At 38.1% G+C, this 16,843-nt stretch overlaps 1 protein-coding gene across 3 annotated transcripts in view; it reads right to left on the bottom strand.

The window, feature by feature from the left end:
* Positions 1-16,843, bottom strand: part of SCFD1 (sec1 family domain containing 1) — a 44,838-nt gene that overhangs the window by 27,511 nt on the left and 484 nt on the right. For all 3 annotated transcript variants that reach the window (XR_001466733.4, NM_001199714.1, XM_046941766.1), the window contains 10 exon segments: positions 13,249-13,319; positions 12,340-12,428; positions 11,304-11,394; positions 10,458-10,580; positions 9,979-10,066; positions 7,375-7,464; positions 6,243-6,298; positions 5,169-5,254; positions 3,364-3,463; positions 21-160 (listed from right to left, as the gene is read on the bottom strand). Coding sequence is in view for 2 of the 3 variants with exons in the window: in NM_001199714.1 (NP_001186643.1) it covers positions 21-160; positions 3,364-3,463; positions 5,169-5,254; positions 6,243-6,298; positions 7,375-7,464; positions 9,979-10,066; positions 10,458-10,580; positions 11,304-11,394; positions 12,340-12,428; positions 13,249-13,319 (934 nt within the window). In the remaining variant the exon portion in view is untranslated.

Here is a 16,843-nt window from a genome sequence, read left to right as displayed (position 1 = left end):
TTGTACCTAATACAGCTTACCTGCCCTTATGCTTCTGCCAAAATTTATCAGATGCAGTTAAATCATAGGATTTCTTATTTTTTTTCTTAGGTCTAGCACCTGCTGGAGTACCTTCCGTTCCTGTTGATTCTTCCAAGTTAACTCTATTCAAATGGAAATCCTAAGGGAAAAAGAAAAGGAACGTTATGTAGATATTTGACAGTTCCTAATCATTTAATCAGTCTTTTATACTCAGACAATTATCTTCAAGAACTTTTTTTAGTGGAAAAACTACTAACACAGCTTTAAATTAAAATTTCCCAAGATGACAGGGAACAGTTTGCTGGTAATAATGACTGCAATGCAAGATCTCCAAAATTACTTGCACTACTGAAAAACTATCAAAGGCAGCAAGAAACCTTCTTAAAATGAAATGACGGGAATACTGTTTCCCATATAGAAAATAATTTATTTGGCAATAACTAAGCTCTAAATACTCAGGTCGAAACCTTAAAGTAATGGAAAGTTCGTGTTGTAGACAAAAAATATTCTAAGGTTGAATTCCACTTACATAACTACAGCAAATTTAACAGAGTTGTGAGGGAGCTCACAACAATATCTACTGCCAGGGCTACTTAGATAAACCTTCACACATTCTTCTCTACTTTTTTTTTTTTTTTTAAAAAAAACACCAGTGAAATTGTGTGTGTGTGTGTGTGTGTGTGTGTGTGTGTGTGTGTGTGTGTGTGTGTGTGTATAACAAAACAATAGCTTGCAACAAAGCTGCTATTTTTCCATGTAGCTTCCATAGATGTGCAGATCTAGAATCTACATCTTTCAGGTAGATGACAGTTATGTTCACATACAGTGTTATCACTGCTTGCTTCCCTGTATGCCTTTTGTTCCTTTTCCCCATTACCTTTGCCAAAGACAGCTCTGTGCTTTCTGCAGCATAACTCCTAATTTTCAGTGCAGAGATGAGCAAGAACCCTGCATGCCAACTTTATTCTAACCTTTCTGAAGCACATTTGCAATTTCACAGGTGATCTCTTCTTGTGAAATACTGATTAAAGGAGCTAAAATATTGACTTCACAGGAAATGTCAAGAATTTTTTAAAATACATATTTTTTCTAGAAAGAAAACTTGTTATTTGTAAGTGCAACTGTCAAATAAAGACCATTTCAAAATGTTTCTAGTTATCAGCTGGCAGAGCTCACACTTTCAGAATTCCATTTCAAGTTATCCATGCCAGAACAGAAGCAAAACCAAGCAGCTTCCCAAATGAAACACAACGCAGCCAATGGGCAGAAACCTCATGTTGGACAGCATGCTTAAGGTTTCAGTAAAACCAGAATATTTTTAACGTACATTTGTTCACTACAAAGTTAAAGGAAAAAAATAATCATTTAATTGAAAAGTCAGCTGTAAATTTTTAATGGAGATCTATGTTTTGGCTCAATTTAACTCACCAGTGACCCGAGTTTCCATGTTAGGTTTGGCATTTACAAGTTTTACCAAAATGATTCTTATTGATTCCAGTCCTCCTCATTTGACCTCCACATTCTGTCTTTAAAAAGCCTTCTATCTGTGCCTCCCACTTTTCTGTAACCACTCCCGAAGGGTATTTTAGTCCGAAATGTGGATCTCTGCATACACATCTGTTTATGCGTAGAAACACCACCATTATCATCTCAAAGGACATAGAACTCCACTTTGTGGCTTGGTTAGCATTTAGTTAAACACCCCACAGAACTCCTGGGATATTTTAACCAAGAGCTTCAAACATCAAAGTAAAATGTACATAATTAACACCATGGTAACACTTTGAGTTACAATTCATGGCCTTCTGAGAGGCTACCGTGGTCATTTAATAAAATATTATGCTCCATCAGTCATGAATCTGACATGCTTGCCTTTAATACTTTTGCCCTTGACATGGAATCACAGGCCACTTGATTATAATTTTATTAAAGAAATACATTATCCTATCAACTCAGTCAAAAAAGGGAAGCGACATGCAATATTTAACAAGTTGTTCCAGAAACTTATGTAGTACACATAAACATTCAATGATTCTCAAACCATTCCTGTCATGTTAGTCCAGTATCTCTCCATATTCGTAAGCACTCAGTTTTCACTACATCTATAATCCCTCTGACCTCTTGATGGACCAAAGTCCTACCCCAGTGCATTCTGGAGACCACCAGACACAACTTTCCTTAGCTAGCAGCTGATGAGGAGGCACATGGAGGTGGCAGGTATTTACCAGCCAGTCACTGAGCATCTGCTCATTCAATGGCTTGCAGGCAACGAGCAGAAATAAGCGTTGACTTTATGCAACAGCATCTGCATTTGTACAGTTCTAATTTGAGTCTCAATTCCTCACTCTTTCACTGATTCTCAAAAGAAACCAGTAGAAATGCAATATTTCTATATGCAAGTCTTCAGTGTTCAACAGTTATTGGAGAAGAACATCACAAACCACTTTTTTTTATATCAACCTGTCCTACAGAATGGCAAAAAAACATTCACTTGCAAAAAAAAAATCCCATCCTTTAGATTAATAGGAAGGGACTGTTCACAAGGGATAAAGTATATAAAATAGAATTTAAAGGTGCATACAAACAAATTACTACATCTACGTAGGTGCATGTGTATATTTCACACCTTCCTCTAACAGCCTCAATAATAAAAACAAATTATTCCTCAAAGCTATATACCAAAATGATTCGCATGACTAACTGCACAATCCAAAAAAGCCTCCAGAAAGTAATTATTTGTACTCATTTTCAGTATTATTAATACATACTTACATTGTTAAATGCACAAATCCCAAGTAAACAGTATTTGCCTTCATTCAAGTACATCATCACTACTGGTTTTATAAAATAAACTCAAGGAAACGGCTTAAAGGTGATCTTTGTTTTTTAAAAAATACATCTATTTTAGGTTTCTCACAGTAGGGTCATGTACCACTTGGCACGTCTATACTGAGCACCCACAACACCTTGTGGAGTAGAACAGACACGTTTTTGGGAAGTCAAACAAATACTAAAATTAGTTTTAAAATTCGTTACGAGTATTTTTCAAAAACGAACTGAATGTACAGAATTTGGAGTTAACAAATGATTACGAACTACCAAGGAATAATCTAGGACTGCTGAGTTATGTACCTTAGAATAATATCAACACTTCCAATTTTTGACACGTTTAGAACTTATTGCTAAAGAAACCTTCTCAAACAATCCTCCAACCCTCCACCTACACTACTTTCATATAAAAGAAGTAAAACAGATTTTGGATTAAGAGAGAATCTGGAATCAAGTTTAATAACAAGCTGAGTGAAAAAGTATTTTTGGTAACAAAATCAGATTTATTCTTACCAGAACATCATGCACTAAAGCTTGGTATGTCCAAGTATGGTGTAGAGGAGTTGCTAAATCTATGTTTCTGTCAACAAGGACTAATAGGGGCCTTTGGAAGCTGAAAAGATGACACTTCATTAGTACTTCTTTAAATACATTCAGAACATCCCAGTAACATTCTGAGTGATATCAGCCATCTTCTATACTGCATTTTAAGTTAAAAGCTTAACTTACTGAAGAATTCTACCAGCCTTCCCCAAAGCTTCTGGGGCTGATCGCTGCCAGTATTTTGTACTCATTGAAAAAATACTAAGAAGTCAGAACACCAAAGAATAACTAGCCTTTTAAATATTAACTAATAAATACTTCTGTGTGTGGATACACATCTGAGTTTCAAACAAACGTTCAATGTTCTAAGAACCTAAGTGGGTCACATTTGACCTTAATCCCATTATGTACCTCAAACATAAAATCTCCCTCTCAACTCTCTTACTTCATTTTAACTCTTTGTTTGTATATGAAGTCTGTAAAGAAAAAAAATATTACTTTCTAAGATGCACTGTTGTAACTGCATCATTAACTCAATTTTATGAGGAAAAAAAAAACAACCAAGACACCAAAATATCTTGGATCACGGCCATATAAAAATTAACGGTGGAGATAGAAAGACAACTAGAGTAACCATTTCCCTAATGAACATAAAACTTATAGTAAATGTGACAGCTACATTATTTCAACAGACAATTCCATGCTCTGGAGAAGTATTTACATGCAGATACATAATCTCAAGAGTCTGTGTCATCTGGGAAAGCAAACTCAAGATCAGCCACCATTTAACTGTTAGAGGTTCCCATACTTCCCTTATGCTGCATCTTGATTTTCTGAGGGTAATAATGCTATCCTAGCAGGAAAGCAAGCTACCCTCCTCAAGGAAGTTCACTGGTTACAATTTAGATCCCATAAAAATAAAGGAACTAATATTTTGGAGCTATGCTCTCTCTCCTAATGGCTTTCAATCCCATTTCATTTTGTCTCATGATCTTTTTGTTCTTTTTTTTTTCTTTTAAATCAAAGCTCTGCACTGAATGAGATAAAAATCTGTAATATACACATTATAAAAAAAATAAACTGGGTGTTTTTGCTTCCAGTCAGGAGACTATAACCTCTGCCTTCAGCTACAGTTTTCCTAATGGGTCTCCTCACCTTTTTAGGTACAGTGTAAACTACCACAATACACTTCTGTAAGGCAGCCAGCGGAGTATTCAACTAGCTAGAGGCAAAGGGATGCTGGAGAGACTACTAAAAACACATTTCAGATGCACGCAAGCACCTGCAATATCTTTTGTCAACCCTCCTTTCCCTCAAAGGATTCAAATGCATAACAGCTCTTAACTGTCTAATCATCCAGGCGGCTTATGCAGTCCTCCTCTGGTAGATACAGAGATCAGCTGACATAATTACAACTGGTAACTGCTCAGAAGTGAGAAAAAGGGAATTTCTTTCTTTTTAATGGGCTAAACATTGATTAACAAATGTTCAGAAATGCAGCTGCATATAACGTTACTGTAATGACTATGATGAAAGGGCAAACAAAACTGTCTGCTTCATTAAATAATTTCTGCCTCACTGTCTCAGTCATGTAAGTTTCAACCGAATTATACTAAGAGACAGGCAATCTTGCTTTGGAGTACAATTACTTTAGTACAGAATTTTAACCTAATCCTTGTGGTTTTCACCATAAAGTGGTGACCTACCCTTGTAAGATCTTACAGACAACTGAAATATGAAAAAATAAAAATACACAGTTATTACTAACACCTTACCTGAACTGGCCAGCTCCAAGTGTGTCACCAGTAAAAAGACTGTTTCTGGCATCTCTTAGATTCTCTCTAAGCTTCTTATCTAATTTCTGCATGGAGAAAAACACAAAACAGTAGTTAATGAACCAATGATTTCTTAAACTATCTATTTCATCAACATTTAAAGATCATGCTGGTTTTGCACTTCAATACTTCCTATAGCTAAGACATTTATTGTCAACTTTACATTAGATCCGGACCAAGGAGTCTCTTCCCTGTTTTTTCTCCCTCCAGTTCTTATACCCAGACCCAAGACTCTACAGAAGATATTTACTTTGTATCCAGCAAACTTCCTCTTAGGTAATTAGCATCCTCTCCCTAAATGTGTGAATAAAAGAAAAAAAAAAAATACCAACACCCAAAGGGAACCAGAACAGAAGCAGCAAATTGGGTTGCTGGATATGGCCACAGTAAAGTGTTTTATAAAATGAAGAATATCTCTGATATGAACACATGCAGACTGAATGCTTACGCTTAACCAACATTAAGGTTTCGGTGATGAAGAAAGCTATGAGGAATATGGAAGAAATGAAGCACACTGACCCCTAGCGAAGACACTGCTGTAGCAATTTTTAGTTGTAATTTAATTTGGTAATTTCATTCCTATTTGATGATCAAGATTACTTTAATGTAACAAAAATGTCTCGCACCTATGGGGTGTCTCAATAAGACAAAAAAGAAATTCCTACATAAACACACAAAAACTCAGGCCAGACAGCAACTTCTTATACAATTTATTTATAGATCTGTGGTTCTAATTTTAATGCCTGTCAGAAAACCTAGAAGAACTCCAAAGTATGAATGACCCTTCAGATTTAAGTTTCTCATCAGATGATTTCATAACATTACAATTACTACATATGAGCTCCATGGAAGTAAAATCACAATGGAAGGCTGGCGTATGCCTTTCCAGTTTTATTTCCTTCACTAAGAAAAGGAGACAATGCCACTACATCTCTGCATGGCAATGAAAAAAGCAAACAAGATGTTAGGAAAAAATTTACAACAGCAATGCTGTTTTAGAAAATCATTTCTTACCACTGCCACCATTTCAGCTGCAGTTCCTCTTGAGCATCTGATTATAGGAATAGCTCCTAACAAAAGATACATTGATTTCCATTTGTATTACAGTTTTAAGACTATAAGTTAGTGTACTTTGCAGAAAATGATTTTCTAGTGCTTTTGAAATTAAAATACTCAAGCAGACAATACCAATCCTTATATTAAATTTTTCTCTCTCCTTCTCAAAACATGAAATCAAAAATACTCCATAGCAATACATTACCTGAACTTTAACAAAACTAACTCTCATGCATGACTTTATGAAAAGACAGCACATTCTAGATAGACAACATATCACCTATTGGTTAAACAAACTAACAGGGAAGCATTGAAACTTAGTTTCAGAAGCTCAAAATTCACTTAAAAGCAATAGCAAGGAACATAACAAGAAACACAAAGTAATGTATCAGTCACATCTCAATACAGGAAATGTCATTTTCCAAAGCACATTTTCCATGGGATTTCAAGTGTAAAAATCTTTAGCTCTGTATCTCACCTAAAAATATTAAAATTTTATTTATTTATTTTTAAACGTGACAATTTAAGTACCACAAGACTGCCCCAGAGACATCCCACACTCTCTTAAAGGAATACCATCTCAGATCCACTGATTACAGTGAGAACTTACAGTAGATGGTATCACTATAAAAAAAAAAAGCATGGGTTAAGCAACAACAGAATTCACAATAATGAAATTAAATTTATCCTCCTATTCCAAGCAGTACTTCAGTTAAACCCTTGCAAGGGTTGTGTGATGTTTTTCTCCTTTTTTTGCTTACAAATCCAAACTCCCAGCACTGCTGACCTTCAGAGCAAACTAGTATTTTCTAAAAAGAATAAATCCAAAATCTTCAGTATTCCTCATCCATTGAGACTGAAGACTAAATGTATCACCTCTCACATGGGATAGCCTTTATTTTCTTCGGCAGTGATGTACAGGAATAACTCTATGAAGATCAATAATCCACTCAGCAAACCATTAAGGTATCTGTTGTACACCTATTTCTGCCTTAATTTGGCTATATAAAAATGACAAAGTTTCCGTATCTCACTGAGCATAGGTCTCTTCTAAAAGGAATGGCAAACATGCTAGAATTTGAAAACTTACCAAGTGTAACGAAAAAACAGAAGAGGCTATCAACAATAGTGTCCATTATCGTTTCCATTTCAGTGTCCGTTATATCTGGTCTGTTAATGGCTGAAACAGTGTGGAAAAGAGTTAAAAACAGGGTGAAAGAAAGAAGTTGATGCCACATCAACGCTAAGAAAGCGATCCTCTTCTTACCTAACAGCCGTCAACTGCCAACAGCTTTTATAGCTGAAGAGATCAAATCATAAAATGAACTTCTTGGGACTTCTATGACTTTTTCCTCCCCATTTTTGTCCTTTTTTTTTTTTTTTTTTTTAAGTTAAAGATTGAAATTAATTATTGGTCACCCTGTAAAGCCCAACACCACAGCCTTTCCCCATTGCCTCCTTCCAGATTATCTTTGTATTAGTAAGAAGTTCTCTTAGAGAATCACGTTATGGAATAGGAATGGCCATCTACTTGGAAATCATTTTTCAAATTAACAAGCATTCAAATAGCATTGAACAGGATGTCAGGTACATGTACTTCATACCACTATTAGCCATTTACTCTTTCCTCTACAGACAGAAAAACAGAACTCTGGCTATGAAAACCCTTTAGGTAACTGAACTATGTTTCCATGCCCTCTCTTTCACCACCATCAGATTTATACTGACTTGGCAGATTATGCAACTATTTACAAAGTGGCAGTTTTCTGTTAGGGCTACCCTCTAAAAAGAGTTCACTTCTCCATTGCCCATGCATTCCTTCTGCCTCCCTGTGTCAGACCAAGCTCACAGAGAAACAATCAGCTCAGTGCTCTACTGGAAAACTAATTACTTCTGTACAGGAGATTAAATTTCTGTTCCATCAGTGTTTGGAAACAGTCCACTTCTATATTGGTTTAAACATAGTGTGAAACTGTATATTGCGTGGCAAATTTCAGCAACCCAGGAGAGAAAAAACAAATCATACAAACTGACAGTTGCAAATGTTTTCAGTCATTTCAATTCAAATTCTCTGTTAGCTAATAGAAACCTTATGAGGCATGGTCAAGAATCTTTATATACACACACACAAACACACTGCAAAACAATTATTACTAAAATCACTAGTAATTGGTTTTAGTTTAAAGTAATTAAGAAAAAAAAAAAAGACTGCCTTTCAAACAAAAAAGCCCCTCATTCCCTGACACTGGAATAAGTTCCCAGCGCGAGGCCGAACTCAGTACAATGGATCCAACTTGCAAGAAACCCTGGAAATTGGACAAAAGAACCTCATCGTTAAAACGTTAAGCATAGAGAGACTTCTCATCTCTCCACCCAGTTACTACCGCGTACACTGTGCAGCCAAATAAAGGAATTAATTGTGTGGCACTTGTGTAGATGTTGTGACTACAGTAACGTAATGAGGAGCTGCTGCTAAAATAAGTGCTGTGTTGCCTCTGACTTGCACACATCTTCTGCCTCCCTTGCACTGGATTTGCAGATAACACAAATGACTCGCTATCTTTTATAGAATGAGTCAACCAAAAGAACAGAATACTCTGCAGCTCCAAACTTACTGGTTCTGATGTAAGAGAGAAGAGGGAAACCACAATAAGGGTAGCAAGACAACCCACCCTGTACTAGTGAGCCACCTGAGCAGACAGCAACACAGGTAGGGTGACAGTTACTCTCTGCTGGTTTAGCACACCGAATGGCTCAGGGGAATACAACAGTGAAAGAAGGGAAGAAAATCATATGGATGATGATGCTGACAACTAGCATGTATTGTTGACTTAGGCTGCTGCAGTAACACTGCTATAGACGTAAGTGACTCAGGGCATCCTCACCATTTTTAGAGTAGGTTCCAAACAGGCCAAACAGAAGCCCCATGATAAGACAGCAAGAACAGTCCCATGAGACTGACTTCACTTTCAACTCAGAGACTTGACAAGGAAGTGGACAGAAGTACATGGGCCTACATGCTTGCATGAAGCCACCACCTTTTTTTTTTTTTTTTTTTTTTTTTTTTTTTAATGTTTCTTCCAGATTCTTCCCTGTGCTACTCCAGTCCCTGATCCTAAACACATCCCTGGCACACTCCCACATGCTTGGATTCATGTTTCCACATCTTGAGCAAGAGAAGCAGGTGCTGACTGGTCACTGTTTAGACAACACATAAAACTCTATCAATTGAAGTTATCTTTCTTGCTTTGCATTACCTACAGTAACTTTCTAGCTGACCATTCACACAAAACCAAAATATTTAATTAAGAACTGTGTATAGGACTATGAGTGAACAGTGGTGCCTGAACAAAGCAGCCACCCACAGTGCCTACCTACAAGTGTACATGACAACGCTTTTTTCCTGTATGGTCACTACAAAAAACCCTAGTCTGGGGTGCAGTTTTGGTTTCCTAACTTTCTTATTGAAAAAATAATTCTTTTCTTAAATATTACAATAGCTTTGCAGTACAGATTTCTAAACTGAGACCTATGAACTGCTTGCTTCACCATATTTTACTGCACACCTGACACATTATCCTGAAGTCTGAGCAGATCAAAACAAAATAAAAATCATTGTTAGGTTAACTGTAACTTCAAAAGTAAACTTCAACTTTAAAACATTTTATCGTTTATACAAAGAAATTTTACTTACCACGATATGAAACAAGCTCTTTGTTTTGGTTACACAATACAAACATATCATCTTCCAAAGTAATAAAATTAAGATACTGATCAAACACCTAAAAATAAAGGAAGAATGGTCAGAACAGTCCAGAGGGAAGTATAAAACCACCAGCGATCTGCTGCTACTTATTTTTGGGCTGGATGCTCACAGTGACTTAGGGAGATCAGAAACATACTGTAACTACTGTATTCCCACTCCTTCAGTACAAGAGTCACGCAGCGCTTGGGCTTTGGACTAAGATGAACTATAACACTAAGTTGGATTAATGAGATGGCTGCAGATACTTTTCCCCAAGTAACTCCATGCCTGTCACTGAACCCAGCTAAACTTTTATTTTGCTCACACTTCAGTCAGGAAAGCACTCTGTGGCACAGAAGCCGTTACATAAGACTGCAATACGTGTAACAGTACTACCCTGTACAATACAGACTGGAGGATTTTCTTACCTTAGCCACTTGAGCTACAGCATTCGCACCTATGGCAGCATTGGCAATATCTTCCAGTTTACTTCTTGAAATGGCGGAAATAAAGTTTAAATAATAAGATTCATAAAGCTGGTTTCGAAGATCCTAAAAGAAAGCCAAGTCACAATCTTTTTACCTGAATAAGCACTAACACGCATCTTAATTATTAAAAAATACACAGCCTTTGACTATGTGATGTTCTAATTATCACAGTCAAAATAATTTTTCTGAAGTGCTTGGCTGTCTAAACATAAGCCCTGTGTGAAGTGTTTTGACTACATAGCTTGATAGAATCTAACACAGAACTGAAAAAAAATGAGGAAATAACATTTAAGATACCAGACAGCAGCTACTATTCCACATATTGCCAGTGACAACACCTACCTTTTACTGTTCTCCCTTCCTTTGGTGAGTATGTCTACCTTTCATCCATTTTTCTCATAGAAAGTAAACAGCTGAGTCCAGCCCCTCTGCTCAAGGCAGAGTCAAACAGGAGGTGGTCACCACTGTGTCAAGTTTTGAATGCCTCCAAGGAAGGTGACTCCATGCAGTCCCTGGTCAAACTGCCTCTATATCAGCCTGTGCCTGCTGACTCGCCTTCTCACTCCCCAGACAGAAGACATATTTACACTTCTACTTTCTGGGAAACAGTTTTACATGTAAAAGTTTTTGATAATATTTTTACGACAGCGGTGTGCTGATGTAGATAAAATGCACACAAAAGATGTGCGCAAGAACTAGATATACAGAAGTCATGCTGATATCAGGGCAGGATTATCTCAAACACTGCTGCATCCACTCATCTTTAATATTAAGTATGCAAGTTACCTGGCACATTCTGTCAATATTTTCTTCTGTTGGCATTACAAAGTAGACAGCTGGAACATCTGGAATAGGATCCCGATCTGAATGCAAAAGCCTGAAAAGAAAAAAAACCATCTCTGCTGTATTCCTCTCTTGATTTATATAAAATTATAAATGCTAATTAAGTTATTTACTCAGATTCAAATCTAATTTTCCAGAATGTATTCTTATATTAGTCAGATTTTAGCAAGAACATAACACGAAAAAATAGCCAAATCACATCTGTATAATTTTTGACAGCTGAATGTGTCAACAGAGGTCTCTGAAGCTTATTTGAAGCTTAAGAAAAGGCTTCACAAATCTTAAAAAAAAAAAGATTCCATTCAGAGGATGGTAAAATACTGCATCCATGAACTTCATACACTAACTAATTGATGTGACAAAATGATATGACAAAAATCTCTATCTCACCTATATCTCACACAATTAACCTTGTCTTTCCTGCTAATGAATACAGAGATAGGCAAGGTGCTTACATGTTTCTCTCACATTATCACCAATACATCAATGAGATGAACTGTAAGTTGCGTTTTGATTTCTAGCTTTCACTAAGCTGAAGTTCACATATCTTCAAAAACAAACAAACAATTGAAACAAAGTATCTTCCAACTTCCTCCATGTCTATACCCACAGCTAAAGAATGCAAGTGAACTGACTAAACATAACATGGAGAAAGAGAAATGGAAAAGCTCTTAACACTTTAAACTCCTTATCACAGACAGATGACAAAGTCTGTGTGTAAAAAGACAAGCAAAGATCATGCACTGTCTCGTGTAACAGTTTGTGCCAAAGTAATTTTAAAATATATAAAAGGATATGGGGATTTGTCCAGGCATTCTCAAAAGTCTTTACCGGAATTCTCATTTCTTTTCTGAGCAATGAATAATTCTTATTTTAGCAGGTACCCATTGAACAAGCTTTGTCTTTGTTCACGATTTCAGGGAAATATTAGATAAAGTTATTTAACGAAGAAAAAAATCTGTTTCAGAAAAGTACTTACAGATGCAAAGTGATTCCCATATCTCTCAGCTCTTTCACTGACAGCAAAGGTGAGATGATATCTTGGCCAAATCTGTCATAAATGAGAACCTGAAATAGATATACTTTTTTTTAGGTTTTCTTTTAAGTGATAAGCTGTGGATACAGGAGTTTAGGCTTAAGGAACTACTGCCCTAACCTTAAAAGCGATAAACACGTACCAATTCAGTACTTTGTTGTGATTTTCCATTCGTGGGGGAAAAAAACAAAACAAACAAACAACAACAAAAAAACAATAAGAAACTCTACAATAAAGTGAAAAAAATCATCATTTTGCTCTGAAAAAAATGTAAGTCAAACAGGAATCTGCTGTCAGAAGTTGGTTACTGTAAATACAGCTTTTCTCTGACTACATGTGGGGGGAAACAATGGGAAAAGCACAGAACAAAAAAAGACATTAATGAAAAGAGAAAACAGAATATATGCTTCCGAGTAGCACCAATTTTTCCCAAGTGACAAGTTATTTACTTTTTAAAGTTAATGATGGCAGCTTGAACTCAGCTTGTCCTAAACTTAAGGCTCCCAACAGTTCTTCCTTTTCCACAGGCTTCTCTTTTTGTGAATGCACCTGTGAGGTATCACGCGATTCCCTGCCTCACATGAGGTATAGGCACATCTCACAAACATCCTCTTTAGTTGCTCATTAATATATTGCCTAAGAATCAATCAGTCACAGTGTACTTAACTAGCCAATACGTCAAATGGCTTTTTGTCAGTAACTCTGATGTTTAACTCTGTATTCATATCACACAGGGAAAAATACTCTGTATGAGTTAAGGACACAGAGGGTATACATGAGTTTAAATTTGATAATCTGAACTTTTTCTTTAATATTGTAAAATTCTCCTATTCCCATCCATGCAGCCCTTACCTTCCATACCGGCTCCCCTGTGCTGTTTTTAACAGGAGGAACATTGAAATTCAGCATACGTTTCAAAGCCACTGGAAAACAGAGCAGAATAATGCTTTATCCAATTTACACTTCAACAACAGACATTAAATGTGCTACCAGGACTTCATATTACGTTTAACTTGAGAAGAAAAACTTAAATAAATGCAACAAGTCATGTATGCATTGTTTTTATGCAGCTTTTGATACCCAAGTAACACATCAATTAGAACTTATAAGCGCCAGCAGATACTAGAAAAAGAAAAGCAGTGAGTCCCAAAACATGAAGAAAGAATCTCTTTCTTTGATTACATGGGCTATATTTTATTATATTTTGCCTTAAAACTAATCTCAGACTCTTCCTGAAGGGTGAGTTTTGTACCCTAAGAGTTAGCTTGCTTTATTACTGTTCTGCTTCTTCCTACCTGATCGGAACAACGTCATACACACAGTATACCACACAGAAATACCTCTTGGACTGACTAAAGCTGACACATATTTTTCAACATTTTGAGCACTTGTAAGAAACTGCTGAACAAGGGAGCACAAAAACGCCCCTAATTTGCAACAGGTACATTCTGTGAACATGTATCCATTTAACTTCACATTCAATACACAAAACAAAGCCAATTTTTTCATCTACCTCCACTTTCCAAGGGCTCCTAAGGAGCCCTTCCTCATTCCCCTGATTAAACACAGCATGTGCTTTGGCTAAAAGTAAAAAACTAATTGCATCAACATAAGCTGGTGGCTATTCTCTCCAAATCCATAAACACAATTGTCATAGACCTCTGCAAAGAGAAGAAAACTTTCAGACATCAGGGCTACATACCCCACTTTACTCATAAATAGAAGCAGTTAATAGAATCATTTGATTTAGAAGGGACCCTTAAAGGTCATCTAGTCCAAATCCCCTACAAAGAAGAAGGGAAACATACAGCTCTCCATCAGGTTACTCAGAGCCCCCTCCAGCCCGACCTTCAGTGTCCCCAGCGTCCACCACCTCTCTGGGCAATCTGTTCCAGCACCTCACCACCCAGAGTAAAAAACTTCTTCCTTATAACCAATTTAAATCTCCCCACTTTTATTTTGAAACCCTTTCCCCTTGTCGCATCACAACAGAATCTGCTAAAGAGGCTGACCCATTCCTCCTTATAGCTCCCTTTACATACTGAAAGGCAACTACCGCATCCCCCAGAGCCTACTCTTCTCCATGCTGAACAGTCCCAGCTCTCAGCCTGTCCTCATAGGAGAGGTGCTCCATCCCTTGGACTACTTTCATGGCCCTCTTCTGGATGCTCTCCAACAGATCCAAGCCTCTCCTGTACTGACTCCACATCAAGACATGGTACTCTAGGTTGAGGTCTCACCAGTGCAGAGTGGAAGAACAGGATCACCACCCTTGACATACTGACTATTGATTCTTTTGATAGCTCCACTCAACTGCAAGAGAACACTGCTGGACACCCTCAAGTCCTTTTTGTCAGGGCTACGCTCAACCATTTTGTTCTCCAGTTTGTACTGATAGCAGGGGCTGCCAGCCCCAGGTGCAAGACATCGTAATTGGATTGAACTCATGAGGTTCACCTGGGCCCACTACTCAAGTCTATCTAGGCAAAGATAGGCAACTTCTAACTCTCAGGCAGAACAGAGCTTGTGAGAGCACAATTAGGCAGCCAAGGTAGGAAAGAACCCCAGGGGCTCTCAAGCCCAACCTCCTCAAGAAGGATCAACTGCAAGGCCAGGTCTTGTTGCTTTGGGGGTAAAATACCTAGCCAAGCCTTAAAATCCGCCAAGGAAGAAGATGCCACAGCCTCCCTTGGCAACCTGTACAGCATCTGACTTGTGGTAGAACAGTTTTCCCTATATCTAGTTCAGACATGTCTTGTTTCAGATTATGCCTGCTGTCACCGCAAGGAGCCTGGCTCCCTCTTCCCAGAGCCCTTCCCACACGTTCCCCTGAAGCCCTTCCTGCAGAGGCAAGCTGAACCCTACTTCTGCAGCCTCCCTGCCTGAGGTGAGAGCTCTAACTCTGCCGATCACAGTGGCCCTCTGCTGACCAACCCCCCTGTACTGGTGAGCACAGACAGGACACAGACTCAGGCATGCCTCAGCCTACAGGGATCAAGCAGATGGGTGGCTGTTCCCCTCCATCTGGCTGTGCTCCTGAGAACAGGGTGCTGTTGCACAGGAGCATGCTGCCGGTTCACGTTCATTCTGCTGCCTGCTGAGACTGGTAGTGATTGATGGTCTCCCTAGAATCAAACCTTCTATGTTACTTAATACTTAAAAAAAACAAACAAACAAACAAAAAAAAAACATGGAGTAATCTCAGAAGCTACAGACTGTTCCCGAAGCCTTTATTCCCTTGTTGCCATGTCACCTTCCATCTCTCACTCAGCTGTACAAGCAATTTTGTATAGTTATGTGGTTATGTACTTTGGAACTACTAGACTTGAAACAACTTCCTTGTAGAGGTTACCATTTAAATTAAAACTCAGCTTCAGCTACCTACAAAAGAGCAACAATCAGAATACCAACATGCTGTGACCATCGCAAAACCCAGAGATGGGCTGGCTGCCTATTTCTTCTGTTCTTGCTCTTCTACTTTACACTGAATACTGTATGGGGCAAGGACTGGGTTTTTACAGTGGGGCACAGTGATTACACTCTGACCAGTTATGGAGCTGGGCCACAGCACAACAGACACACACACACAGCAGTGTAAGTACTACACAATCAAAATGTTTTCATCCTGCTGAACACCTCTTAATTGTTTCCAGCTACCTCCTTGCAAGTGACTGCCCCAGCAGGAGACAACATGGGTATAAATACTGGTTGAAAGAGAGCAAGAATAGTCAAGTGAGAGAGAAAATAATAAAGCTGCAGGGAATAAAGGCTCAGTGACAACGGGCTTTATCAGAAACATTTAAGTGTGAGAAAAAGTACTGTAAAGGAACATGAATCAGTTCCATCAGTGGTAGATGGGCACTGGAATGAGATCAGAGAACATACAATTACAGTACAGAAAAGCTGGAAATACATTAAGTTCAAAAAGAAGACTCGAGATGAGATTTTTAAGCAGATGATCTTGGGTATCTTATGTTACATGAATGCACCCAGAATCCTCTAAGCAGCTGTCAAGAGAAGATGACAAGACTACAATTCAAACTATGGACAAAAACTTCAATAAAGTAAGCAGGAATACAGAGCTGACACACACCGTGTTTTAGGGATATGTTCACATGGATAGCTCAGTGCCCCACAGAGCAGCAGCGAGAGGGAGTTGAAGGAGCCAATTATGAACTCAGCAATGCATACGGATGGACTGAGTAACCAACCCTTTCACCCACAGAATATCTCCCACAGGGAGCCTGAGCTGGTAATATCACAATCTTAATTTCCCAAAGCTCAGTAAACACTCCAGAACCTCAATATCGTCCTAACAGGGGCAACAAAGCAGTTGTTTTATTTTTCTACCTTTAAACGACGCTTCTGGTTGACCCTTCCCACAGCCAGAGAGGAAGCCGAACAAAGGGAAAGTATAGCCCACTCCCACGGAGACGGCCACCGCTCC

The sequence above is a fragment of the Gallus gallus genome, chromosome 5, assembly GCF_016699485.2.
Source record: "Gallus gallus isolate bGalGal1 chromosome 5, bGalGal1.mat.broiler.GRCg7b, whole genome shotgun sequence".
NCBI lineage: Eukaryota > Metazoa > Chordata > Aves > Galliformes > Phasianidae > Gallus > Gallus gallus.
Note: the sequence above shows the minus strand (reverse complement) of the source record. Positions and strands in the feature narration are given on the sequence as shown.